Below are 12,900 nucleotides of genomic sequence, written 5' to 3' on the forward strand. Positions count from 1 at the left end.
CCCGCTGCCATTTCAGACCTAAGTATGTTTGTTCCAAAGTGATTTCTAAGTCCACTTGCTTAGGGATGGCTTTCCCCGCCCATCTCTGTTACATGGAGGGAAGAGAATGACAGAAGAGCCGACCCAAGAGTAAACACGGTGTGCTCTTGGGAACAGCTAGAAGGTAGCTCATCTCCAATGGATGTTATTACCGTTTCTTCAACAAGACAAAAGTACCTGTGGTGGGGAAAGGAGCTGGCGTTTCAACCATGGGAAATGCGTCCACGGAGAGAAGGCTCAACCAGGAATTCCAGCTGATGCCTAAACTTTCTCAGTTGGTTTCTGCTAGATATTTATTAGCCCTGACAGCCTCAACAGGGATTCCCTAGTCAATTTCTGCTAGAAGTTTTGAGCACCCAGCTTGATGTTTTGCTATCTGTCCATCCATCCCTTGCTATTTATTCTTTTGCATTGGCTTGCTGCATACTTAGTAAATCCACTCATTCGAAACTCAAAGTGTGACTGTCAAAGACCATTCTCTAGACCATAGAGAGCAACAGTACATATGAAGACAGTTATGCACAGCAGTCCATCTGGGTAGCTGCACTCAGCAGGTAAGGTGAGTTTACAAACGGCACCCGGTAAAACCCCAGGGCTCTGCAGAGGAAAGCAGGGTTTAACTTTACTGGGAAACTCTCTGCAGCTGCTGAGAAGTCACATCAGCTATGCATCTTCCAAAGGCGTATATGACAGAGGAGATTTGTAGGAATGTGCTGAGAGAGGCGGCAGAAAAACAGGATTGATGGGAAGTCACAGGAAGGACAAAAGATCATAGGACTGAAAAGCCTTAGGAAATAGAGATCGTGTGACTTGGGTAGCTGGCTCATTTTCTCTGGAATGTGGTCACCAGAAGAATAAAGAGGGGAAGATGAGGCATTCCACTCTGATGACACTCAAGGTGAGGTGTCTGTGGATGATCTGCTTAGTCAGAAAATAAGAGAATGATGCTTTGGGAATTCTTTTCATTGATGATACGATGCCTTGCACAAACGGAATCCCTTAAGTGAAGCATTACATTCAGGTGGCTACATCTGACCAAAATAGTTGACACCTGAAAAACACAGCAGCTGCGCACCACTCATGAATTAGCGTCCTTCAGTCCTTCCTCCTTAGGGAACTGCCCTCAGCCCATGCCAGCGTGGCTCCATGAACACCCCTTCAAAGGTACTCCTTTGTTCCTTTACCCCATTAGGTCAGAACACAGGGAGACGCCAGCTTATTTATAAGCTTTGATTTTTGATTTTTTTTTTTACTATAGGAGTCTCTGATTCCTAGTGAGGGAACAAGTTTATTGTGGTGTCCCATTTGCAAAACTGTATTTCCCTGAACGTTATTCAGTTGGAGAAATATTGTTGCCTGCTTTCCTCATGTCCAATATGTCATAAATAATATTAAGACCCTCCTAGGCAGAGTGAATGGTTGATTCTTTCTTCTAGTCTTTTGTTGGCTGAAGAGCTAGGCTATGGCACACAGGAAAAGGTCTTCCATGCTGTGGCTTAGCTTTGCCCATGTACTGTCCTTTCTGTAGCCTCCGATAGGTATGAGAAGTAAATCAGAAAAAGTAGACATCAGCCGTGCTTCTAAATTGCTGGCTTCCGAAGCATGTTTGTGACTGAACAAACATTGTACCATGCTAATCACAGTGAGAAAAGATGTTTCCTCTCTTGATTGTGTCAGCAGCAAGCCCCAGGTGTACAGCACAGTGTACTTAGCTCTTTTAGAATGGTGCAGACCTGGGTTTGGAGCATTGCTCAGTCTTACACTAGAAGAAATACAACTGCATTAATAACACGTCCAGTTTTCCCTAACGATTCATCAATCAGGAGACTCTTATTTTCCCTAATGATTCGTCAGGAGACTCAGTGCCCAGTCCTTGGAATCAGGGTTACCTCGTTGAATTACCTAGACTGAGACCTTAGTTCAGTACTTATTAGCTGTGTGACCTTGAGCAATTTATTTACCCATGTTTATACTCAGTTTTCCCGTCTGTAGATTGAAAATGACTTAGGATAAACCCCTGACATTGATGTGAGGACGGAATACCGTGGCACACATCAAGTGTTTAAAACACAGCATGTAGTATGGACTTGGTATACACTAACAATTCAATAAACCTTACCCACTCATACCAAAAAGGCTTTTTGCTTATACTTTGCTTGTTTTTCATGTGGTTTATGATCTGAGGTTGTTTGGCCGGCTGGTTGTTTTGTTTTGTACTAATGAAGATTGGAAATTGATGCAGCCATATGGAAAGACTGAAGGGTAAAACAAGGGGTGTTCACGGGTGGACACACACCAGCTTTGATCAACTGTTCCAGGCAGTGACCCATCACTATGTGTCACTAAGGGAGGAGGAAAGCATGGTGGGATAGCCTGACAGCAAGAATGTGGCATCTCCCCGAACCACAAGCAACTGGGCTGGAACAAACCCAGGGAAGGAAGGCAATCTCTTAAAAAAAAAAAAAAAAAATCACAACACATTTTCCTGTTTTGACAGTTCAGGGGCAAAGGCAGATTTGTAGAACAAAGCAGTATACTTCAAGATCTCCCATGGAAAAGATGAGCGAGGCACAGCCTGTTACTGTGCAAACCCCCTACCTGTGTGTGCACGAAGGCCTTGGCCCTCAATTGAACTGTGCTATGCAGGGAGGATTTTGGTTGTTTCCCCCTGATACGGCATAAAATTCTTTCTTCCTTCCTCGATTTGCCCTGTGCTGCCTTCAATGCTAAAAACACACACAGCATCACAGATCAACTCTCCTGATTGATAATGCTTCATTTTAACCTGAATATGTCCCCCCCCCCCGCTTCTAAGAACGTTGAGTTGGAGTCAAATATTCAAATGCCTAAAAATTATACCAACCACGGAGGTAGCAAAATAAAATTAAACTCTCCAATTCATTATATCACCGATTATAAATGGCAGTTATGCCAGGAATGGAAGCAGGAGAGGGCACCAATAAAGAGTAAGAGAGAACACGCCTGCTAGAAGAGAGAAGAAAAATGGAAACTAATATTTATGCAGTGTTCACCTCTCTCCCTTCAGACGCTAGAACGCTTATTTAATGAGTCTCTCTCTATCAACTTGTCAAGCAAAACAGCTGCACCTTCTGAGTTAAAGTGACATGTCTTCACAAAGCTTCCAAACCGAGCCTCAAGCTTACTGCACAAAGAAAAGGGAAACCCAACCACTACCTCCTCCCTCCCAAGAATTGCTTGCGCCATCTAGTGGCAGCATGTGACATAGCATCCAACTGGCCAAGGGAGTCTCTCTAGCTCTTTCGTTATAAAGACTGTAACCTTGGCAATCCCAATAGAAATGCTAACGTGGAAGAGGGAAATTTTCACCAGTTCTCACCGATAAACGAAGAAATACAAGTAACTACTGAGTGCTTGGATACATCATATCATATACATATGCATATACATATACGTTATGTGTACCAATAATAAAGAAAGTGTTTTGGGGAAGATGAAAGAGGTTGAAGTCAGGGACCCTAGGAGGAGCTAAAGAGAAGATAGGGATAGGGGAAAGTAAAGTAATTCTATTGTGATTAAGATGTCATTTTTAGAAAACTTCAATTATCTACTTCATCACACAATGTCTGCCCAAGAGATCTTAGCTGCGTTTGGAACCAGTGATCACCTCTCAGTACAAAGGAATCAGTTATCAGTTTGGGACTTTTTAAAAATAGATCAAAGCTGAATTTTGTAAAACAACCACTTTTGGGGTTGTCTAGTCTCGGGCTCAGGGGACTGGTTGTTTTGTTTTGTTTTTTAATGGGAGAGAAAAAGTTCTTCAGATCATTTGGGGCAATCTGAGATTTGAGAAGCACAAAGGAAACTGAAGCCTTCCTTGTTTAAAAGTGTAGAAAGCCGGGCAAAGGACCTAAGACTATCTTCCCCTCAGGATACAAGGCTTTTCTTCCTAAAAACCCAAATTCCTAAAATCGCTCAAACCAAATCAGCAACTGCAAGCTGAATTCTTGAAAAGATGGTTTTTTTCTGAAATGAAAATATTTAATGCTCCAAAGGTAAATAGAATATTTGCTATTTTTATTGAATCTCACAGGAGACGCTCGTTAAACTTTTAAGCAATTCTATGCTGTCCAATATTGCCAGCATTGAGAGGTTAATTAATTCTCCTTTCAACTCGCCTAACTCTTTTAAGGATTCGATATAAAAATAGATTTTAAAAAAATAACACTTTTATAGGGTCTTAATTCAGAGTGAAAAATAAGTGACCAAATTGCAAGACGAAATTAGAAGGAATTACCAGAGAGGAAGGTGTCCCTTAATCAGAGCATACACATATTTTTGCTGCACTTAAGAGAGCTAATGAATAGACAGGGAGAGATGGTCACTTCCAAGATCTCCATTCCCTTTTGGTCAGTTCCTCAGGATGAGAACGGTTTTGTTTTTAACAGAAAGTAAATAAGATAAATAAGCTAAATGTGATATCAGATGGCGATCAGTGAAGCCGAGGGAAGGATGGAGGCTATTAAAGAGTGGCTAGAAAAGGCTAAGGAGACATGGGCTGAGCCACGGCTTCCTGGAACCAGGCACTCCAAGTTCACAGAATAGCAAGTCCCCAAGGGAAGAGTGTGCCTGGCAAGTTGGAAGAACAGAAAGAAAGAAAAAAGAAGAAGCCAGTTTGAGAGTAGTTGCAACTAAGGTTAAGTCTTATTTAGATTATATCATTTCTGTATTCAGGATGCTCCAGTTCTCCCTGTCTCCTTGCAAGAAATCAGGCAAGCCATTGCAATCTTCTACAGCATCCAAAAAAAAAAAAAAAAAAAAAAAAAAAAAACAGTTCTTCCTTTGTATGGTGTCAATTCATGAACACTGACATTCAGATGTGTCTTGCACGGGGGCACCTTGAGCTGACATCTTTGTTGGCTTTTATTCCTAGTCAGTGTGAAGAGGAGAGATTCATATGAATGCCTGTGGGGAACAGAAACATGAGGTACTGATAGCATGTGGCAGCTCTTTCTATAGTAGGAAGGTCTCAGAGATGCTAGAAAAAGAGACAGAGAAAGAAGAACACACAGAGATATAAGTGGAGAGTTATCTTAATATCTGGGTTAACAAAATCTGTAATGGGGAAGTTGAACATTGCCTTATACAGTCACAGGACTTAGCAGATGCCATAGACACTCCCAGTGCATTCGCCGTGGTTTGAACTTTTCAGCGAGAATCCTGTGTGAGAAATAATTGAGAGTTTTTCGGTCTGGAGACAAGACACTTTGGTGACAACAGAATTTAAACAGTGGAGAAATAATAAAAATTTAAGGAGTTCACCACCAATTTGTCTTTATTTTATGGGGAAAAAAAGAGAAAAGAGGAAGATGGAGGCTGGAATACACTTAGGAAAGGAAACCCCATCAATTACAAACGCATACACATGTACTCTTCCACACTCTCCTGCACTTACACACACACACACACACACACACACATGCACACACACACACATGCACACACACACACACACACACACACACTCCCCAGGCGGGTAGTGAATCTGTACTCAATGGCAAACAAGAAAGTCAGTCACCTGCTAAACACTTTTCACATATTGATTTGTTTGTTTTTAAGTCTTAGTTTGAGTTGGCATGACAAAATTAAAGAAGACTCTGTTGAATAGATGAACTATGTGAGACAGAAACATAAAAAGAGAAAATGTTCCTGGAGGTTAAAAAGATCTGCCCCCAACTGGAAGAAGCAGACAAGGAGGCGGTCTCTATGTCTGTGTGCTGGATTTTTGGTAACTTTACACCATTGCATGATTTGTGTGATTCCTAGGTTTAATGGTTTCCTTTAGTCCTTTAGAGAGCACATAACAGAAAGAGGACAGTGTTCCATGTATACCACATCACTAAAAACAAAGTACCAGGCTAGTGGGATACAGGCATCTCACTGGAAAGATAACCTAAAATAAGAAGTTTCCCAGATCCCTAAAAGTTTTCAGTCTGAGAACTCTGAACTCCAAAGAAAGGGCATCAGCAGTAAAGTCAAGGTCAAAAGTAAAGTGTCACATTCTGATCCCTGCTGACTTCAGTTTGGATGTGTGTAGTCAGTTCATACAGTCGTTTTCAGCTCTAACTGCTCAGCAGAATCACACCTCATGCTTTTAACATCACAGAGCTCTGCCCAGCCACAGGAGGTTCTAAGGCAGTCGGTGGGATCTTAAGTCTTCAGTTTGTTTTACTAGGTAGTCAGTGCAAAAAGCCAGTTCTTGAACTATGAAGCCTCAGCCCTGCCTGCCATGGACATTCCAACAATTAAGTTAGGCCCATAGACCCTCCTACTTCCAAATCTCCCTTTCTTATGCACCTTCAGAGTAAATCTCAGAGGAGTAAGATATAACGAAACAAAGTGTATAGCAAAAACTAGAGAGCATAGGAATTTATTTTTATGTCAATTTTAAAACCCCTTCTCTAGGGCCAAAGTATGCTTGTATCTGTGTGACCATTTTATTCAAGATGTCAATACCATTTCATCAACACAAAAGTTATAAAATGAACACGTTTCCTAAATAACAGAGCACAAAGTCTATGTTAGTGCCTTTTAACAGCATTAGCCTATTACTATAGCTTGAGTATTTTCTCTGTGTATTCTAATCACCACATGATAACAGGGGACCTAGAGCTATTGTTGCTTCTAAAAGCCTAGAAACAAACCACTGGTCTCTACTCTGTGTTGCTGTGAGCCTGGGTTGGGTTAAGTTTAACCCAAGTTTCCAAGGCACTTGTGGTCTAGCCGGGTATTGGTAGGTCGACATCACGACACCATGATAGATGTCTGTGAAAACACCTGTGAGCCAGTTTCCACCTTCAGACAGCTTTATTAACCCATCCGTTCGCTCACACGAATGAAATCATTCCCCTATAAACTACAAATGGCTATCACCTTAAACGACAGCACGGCAAATGAGATGTTCAACTTGAAAGGGTATTTGTGCACCCCCTGGGGAAATGCTGCTGCCAGTGTAAGCAGAACCAAGAGCAAGCTGAAAAGAACCACTTTCGGGCTCTGTCAAATGAAACCTACAACTGACTGACAGTAGTAAACGGAACAGCCTATCTCTGTGATCGAGATGATCGCAATGTATCTGGAACAGCCAACAATATCCATTTGTACATTGTAAATGTGAACAGCATTTCTTTATACATGACTGAGGTGAGAGAGAAAAAAAAGCAGCCGCTGGACTCCTTTGTTTTCAATAGCATGTCTTTCTTGTTAATGTATTTAAATATCCTTACTCAGGACAACCATTCAAAAGCCCTGGCAGTGTCACTAACAGTTAGACCTAAGGGAAGTGCTCATATCATTTAGAACTACCCAAACACCTGAGTTGGAGGGAAAGTGCTTCAGAAGCACGGTGATTGCCACACATGACAAGTTTATCACTTTACAGTTTGACCAAAATTTACCCAGCCTGGCTTCATACCTACCCCCATCTTCTGCTGACTGAACCCACCAGGTCATCCCAGTGAAACTCAGATATGAACAACAGCTTGGCAAAACAAGTAGGGAAGGATTATTTGGAATTCCAACAAAGCAGTTCTTAACTTTGAGCTCATACAGAGCAGAAGGAGAAATAGACTCTAAAAGACCCATGAATCTGAATGGGTGGGGACATCTGTCATCTATTTTTAGTAACATCTAGCCAAAAATAATATTCTTTGAAATATAAATGCAAGAGCTCAACCATAGTAGGGTTATCTGTGTCTACAGCTTCATCATATAGTCTACTTACATTTCAGTTTCTCATTGCAGTGATGCACATGTTGGGGGCTATATGTACTGTTTATCCAGCTTTTAAATGATCAATTGAATTCTGCAAACCTAGATTCTGTTATGAGAAGAATGCATGCTATTGCGTGCAACATTTTAAACTGTTGTGTAACAACATTGCAAGGTGGTGGGATCTTTCCTTTTTATTTTAAATTGCACATTTAAATCACTGTTCTCAGGGAAGATAGAGAGGTTTTACCACACTGCCAATCATATTACGAGAGGTTAAGAAACTTTAAAGCTATTTCTTTTGTAGTTACCAATGGTTAGACTTCTATGTGATTTTGATACATGTGCTACCTATGTGAGTTTTTCCTCAAGGACTTTGAAGATACTTGAATTCATAGGAGCAAGACACACAAGAAACAAAATATCTTCTTCTAGGTTCTTCCATGCCAATTGCCCTCTGTGCTTCATGACAAATTTGAGAGGGTTGGAGGAAGTGTTTGGGTTTTTTGGGGGGGAGGGGGTGTATTTATTTTGTTTGCTAAGACAGATATCCTCTATACTTCATTCCAAGTAACGCATTAAGAGTTACTCCCTGCAGATGGTCAAACACCAAGAACACAAAATACATTCAATTGTATGTCTTAGAAAAAGAAAAGAAACTTCCTGGTATATACTGTGTGTAACTATCCTACTTCTAGCTGCTCCAGTGCCGTGCTCACAGACTAAAGCCACCAACCTCGCCTTTAGGAACTCCTTCTTCCCTATATGTTCAGAGAAGAAAACTGCGGGTCTTTAAGCTGCCTAACTATGTCCAAGAATTCTCCAGTTATTGCTTATAATGCATTTTGAGATTTCCAAATGACGAGTGTTATATAATCATAAAACAGCAACACACAGGAAAAAGACTTTTGTCAAGGTAGTGAAACCTTGATTCTTATACTCCAGTTAGCCTCAGACTAAATACATAGGCATTAACTTTGTTGAAATCGATTCCAGCACCTCATACTTATACACTCTATTTATTCCCACTCATGTTGGTTACTACTAATGTCTGGCTAACACTCCACTCAGCTTTGTAGACGGAAGTTTCTGTCCTGCCTGGTCTCACAGTTATTCAATCGCAAAGAAATATACAGAGGCTTATATTAATTATAAACCATTTGGCCTATTAGCTCAGGCTTATTATTAACTAACTCTTACAACTTAAATTAACCCATAATATTTGTCTATGTTTAGCCACGTGGTGTGGTACCTTTTATCAGTGAGGCATTCTTATCTTGCTTCCTCTGTGTCTACCTGTTGACTACATCTCTGCCCTTCTCTTCTCAGAATTCTCCTAGTCTGATTGCCCTGCCTATACTTCCTTCCTCTCTACTGCCCAAGCAGCATTTTATTAAACAATACAAGTGACAAATCTTTACAGTGTACAAGAGCATTATCTCACAGCACAGCTTCACTGTTGCCATTCTCAAATTTTCACTGAAGCCTCTATTAAGAGAGACCCCCTTATTGCTTCTCGAGTTAATATACTGAAGGAAAGCCCTGTTTGTCCAGCTTATATATGTTGTAGGAGCCCGCTTGTTCGTTTCCCAGCTGCCCAGACTCCCAAAATAATCACACAAAACTATATTAATTCAACACTGCTTGACCTATTAGCTTATACATATTTTTTAGCTCACTCTTAGCTCTTAAATTAACCCATTTTTATTATTTTATATTTTACTATGGTGTTCGTGGCCTACCAGCAAGGTAACAACTAATGGCTTCTGTCTTTCTTCTCTGGTGGCTCCATGGCATTTCTAGACTCTTCTTTCTCCCAGCATTTAGATTAGTTTTCCCCTCTTAGCTCTAGTCTACCCTATGACCAATAAAAACATCCCATATACAGAAGATCTTCCCACACCAGGTATAATACACCCTAACGTCCCAACAGAAGACTTCTGAGCGAGTGATAACTAAAACACCTCCATGCTAACAAGCGTCTTAAAAATCTTACAACTTCTTATAGAAAAAAAGTATCAACTAGATACCGTAACTGGGAAGGTAACACAGTAACTTCCCATGGTCATAGGACACTTAGATACCTCAGAGGACCAACTGAATCCACAGATAGTCAAGCATGCTTTTATCACCCACGCAACTCAAAATAGCCAACCCTGAAATCATGCCAGCAGGAATTCAACACAAGCAGTAATTAACGCATTCTGAAGAAACAAAACAAAAACAAAACATTCTCCTACAGTCAATTAAATACATTCAAGTCAATTATTTGAACAATTCCTGCCAGTATGCAATTCAAACTTTCACTTCAAAAGAATCTGCTTACAGGCCTACTAATTGCCTCTAGATATTAGGAAGCCAGGGGTTATGGTGTATGAAGGAACTTCTCTTACACCAGAGACTAATATGAGAAAGATAAAACTAGACACCTGTCTTAGTTTATTTTTTCTATTGGTAGGATAAAACCAATAGAATTTCTATTGGTAGGGGAAAAGTGATGGAGGAAGGTAATTAGTTAATTATAATAAACCAACTGCTTGGCCTCATAGCTTAGAACATAGGTGGGTGGAATAAACAGAATAGGATGCTGGGCGGAAGAGGAAGTGAGGTCAGACTCTGCTCTGCTCCCGGAGAGACTCTGCGCTCTGGAGCAGAGACGCCATGCTCAGCTCTCCCAGATAGACGCAATAGCTCTGCTCTCTGGAGCAGAGACACCATGATGGACGGAGGCTAGAATCTTCCCGGTAAGCGCACCTTGGGGTGCTTACACACATCATTAGAAATGGGCTAGTCCAGGTGCGAGAATTAGCCTGTAAGGGCTAGAGTTCATGGGCCAAGCAGTTCTTAAATGAATACAGTTTGTGTGTTGTTATTTCGGGCATGAGCTAGCCAAGCGGCCGGGGTGTTGGGGACGCAGCCCCGCCGCTCATATTACAACAGAAAAGGATCTATCTTAGATCACAGTTCCATAGTATAGTGCATCATCATAAGGAGTTAAAATTAGGAGCCTGAAGCAGCAGATGACCTTAGGTCCATGATTGGAAGGCCAAGAGTGATGAGTGTGATGCTGTTGACTCAGTTTATGCAATCGAAGATCTAAGCTAGGAAATGGTGCCACCCACAGTGGGCCGGTCTATCTGTCTTTCTTAAAGTAATAAAGTTGTTCACCACAGAAAAACCCAGAGGTCTGTCTCCAAAAGATTGTAGCTTCTGTTGAGCTGACCATCACCAATCCCAAGCAAGGATTCTATGGGCAGTATTGTTTTCATACATACAGGAGAAGAAAAAAAAAACATAAACTGAGCTTCTGAAGACTCACATTAATACATGAAAAAGTTCAAAATATACATATTGGAGGGCCTCAAAGTTTAGACACAAGTTTAATAGTATAAAAATGTCCTGCCAGCTCACAGCCATTGCAGTACATTGAGCTCCATAGAGACAGCGCTGGGGCAAGCGAGAGCCGGACGGGCACTGGGCGACTCTGTGCCTCGCGAACGAAAATCAACTAAACATGGGCAAAGGAGATCCTAAGAAGCCGAGAGGCAAAATGTCCTCGTATGCATTCTTTGTGCAAACCTGCCGGGAGGAACACAAGAAGAAGCACCCGGATGCTTCTGTCAACTTCTCAGAGTTCTCCAAGAAGTGCTCAGAAAGGTGGAAGACCATGTCTGCTAAAGAAAAGGGGAAATTTGAAGACATGGCCAAGGCTGACAAGGCTCGTTATGAAAGAGAAATGAAAACCTACATCCCCCCCAAAGGGGAGACCAAAAAGAAGTTCAAGGACCCCAATGCACCCAAGAGGCCTCCTTCGGCCTTCTTCTTGTTCTGTTCTGAGTATCGCCCCAAAATCAAAGGAGAACACCCTGGCTTATCCATTGGTGATGTTGCAAAGAAACTGGGAGAGATGTGGAACAACACTGCTGCAGATGACAAGCAGCCCTACGAAAAGAAGGCTGCCAAGCTGAAGGAGAAGTACGAAAAGGATATTGCTGCTTACAGAGCTAAAGGAAAACCCGATGCAGCAAAAAAGGGGGTGGTCAAGGCGGAAAAGAGCAAGAAAAAGAAGGAAGAGGAAGATGATGAGGAAGACGAAGAGGATGAAGAGGAGGAGGAAGAAGAGGAAGATGAAGATGAGGAAGAAGATGATGATGATGAATAAGTTGGTTCTAGCGCAGTTTTTTTTCTTGTCTATAAAGCATTTAACCCCCCTGTACACAACTCACTCCTTTTAAAGAAAAAAAAATTGAAATGTAAGGCTGTGTAAGATTTGTTTTTAAACTGTACAGTGTCTTTTTTTGTATAGTTAACACACTACCGAATGTGTCTTTAGATAGCCCTGTCCTAGTGGTATTTTCAGTAGCCACTAACCTTGCCTGGTACAGTCTGGGGGTTGTAAATTGGCAGGGAAATTTAAAGCAGGTTCTTGTTGGTGCACAGCACAAATTAGTTATATATGGGGACGGTAGTTTTTTTTTGTTTTTTGTTTTTGTTTTTTTTTTTCATCTTCAGTTGTCTCTGATGCAGCTTATACGAAGATAATTGTTGTTCTGTTAACTGAATACCACTCTGTAATTGCAAAAAAAAAAAATTGCAGCTGTTTTGTTGACATTCTGAATGCTTCTAAGTAAATACAATTTTTTTATTAGTAAAAAAAAAATGTCCTGCCAGAACTCATACTGAAGGAGTCTTCTACTTCTGTCTTTAGTATGCAATATCACCAGTAACTAAATCAGAAGTTTCACTGTATCCTCTCCTCATCACCTTCCAATAATATTCTTCTCTCCATGGATGCAATGCTACAGTAAAATCATTTAGGACATAATTGTCAGGTTATTTACTTAAAGTGTATGCATGTATTGAATGCAAAATTATTTATACAACAAATGCTGGAACTGATATACTATGGGGGTCACATAGATTTACATAGTTATGCCTACCATGGATGAGTATGAAAGGAAAGAAAACTATATAGATAATTATAATCTAAGATGACATATATTATATATCAAATTTATATACGCATCTAAATGTTTCTATAAACTTACAGGGCACTGTTACAATAAAGCTCAGGCTGTAGATTTCCTGAGTGGTGTCACTGAGCAGCCGTAG

General features: G+C 40.9%; 1 protein-coding gene across 1 annotated transcript; it reads left to right on the forward strand.

The window, feature by feature from the left end:
- Positions 1–11,287: 11,287 nt before the first annotated feature.
- On the forward strand, positions 11,288–12,045 carry LOC126508806 (high mobility group protein B1). Its single transcript, XM_050154217.1, has one exon. It carries the CDS (start codon positions 11,303–11,305, stop codon positions 11,948–11,950), a length of 648 nt encoding a protein of 215 aa, XP_050010174.1. The 5' UTR covers positions 11,288–11,302; the 3' UTR covers positions 11,951–12,045.
- The last annotated feature ends 855 nt before the right edge of the window (positions 12,046–12,900 follow it).

The sequence above is a fragment of the Alexandromys fortis genome, unplaced genomic scaffold, assembly GCF_014885135.2.
Source record: "Alexandromys fortis isolate MF-2015 unplaced genomic scaffold, M_Fortis_MF-2015_v1.1 scaffold_40, whole genome shotgun sequence".
Lineage (NCBI taxonomy): Eukaryota > Metazoa > Chordata > Mammalia > Rodentia > Cricetidae > Alexandromys > Alexandromys fortis.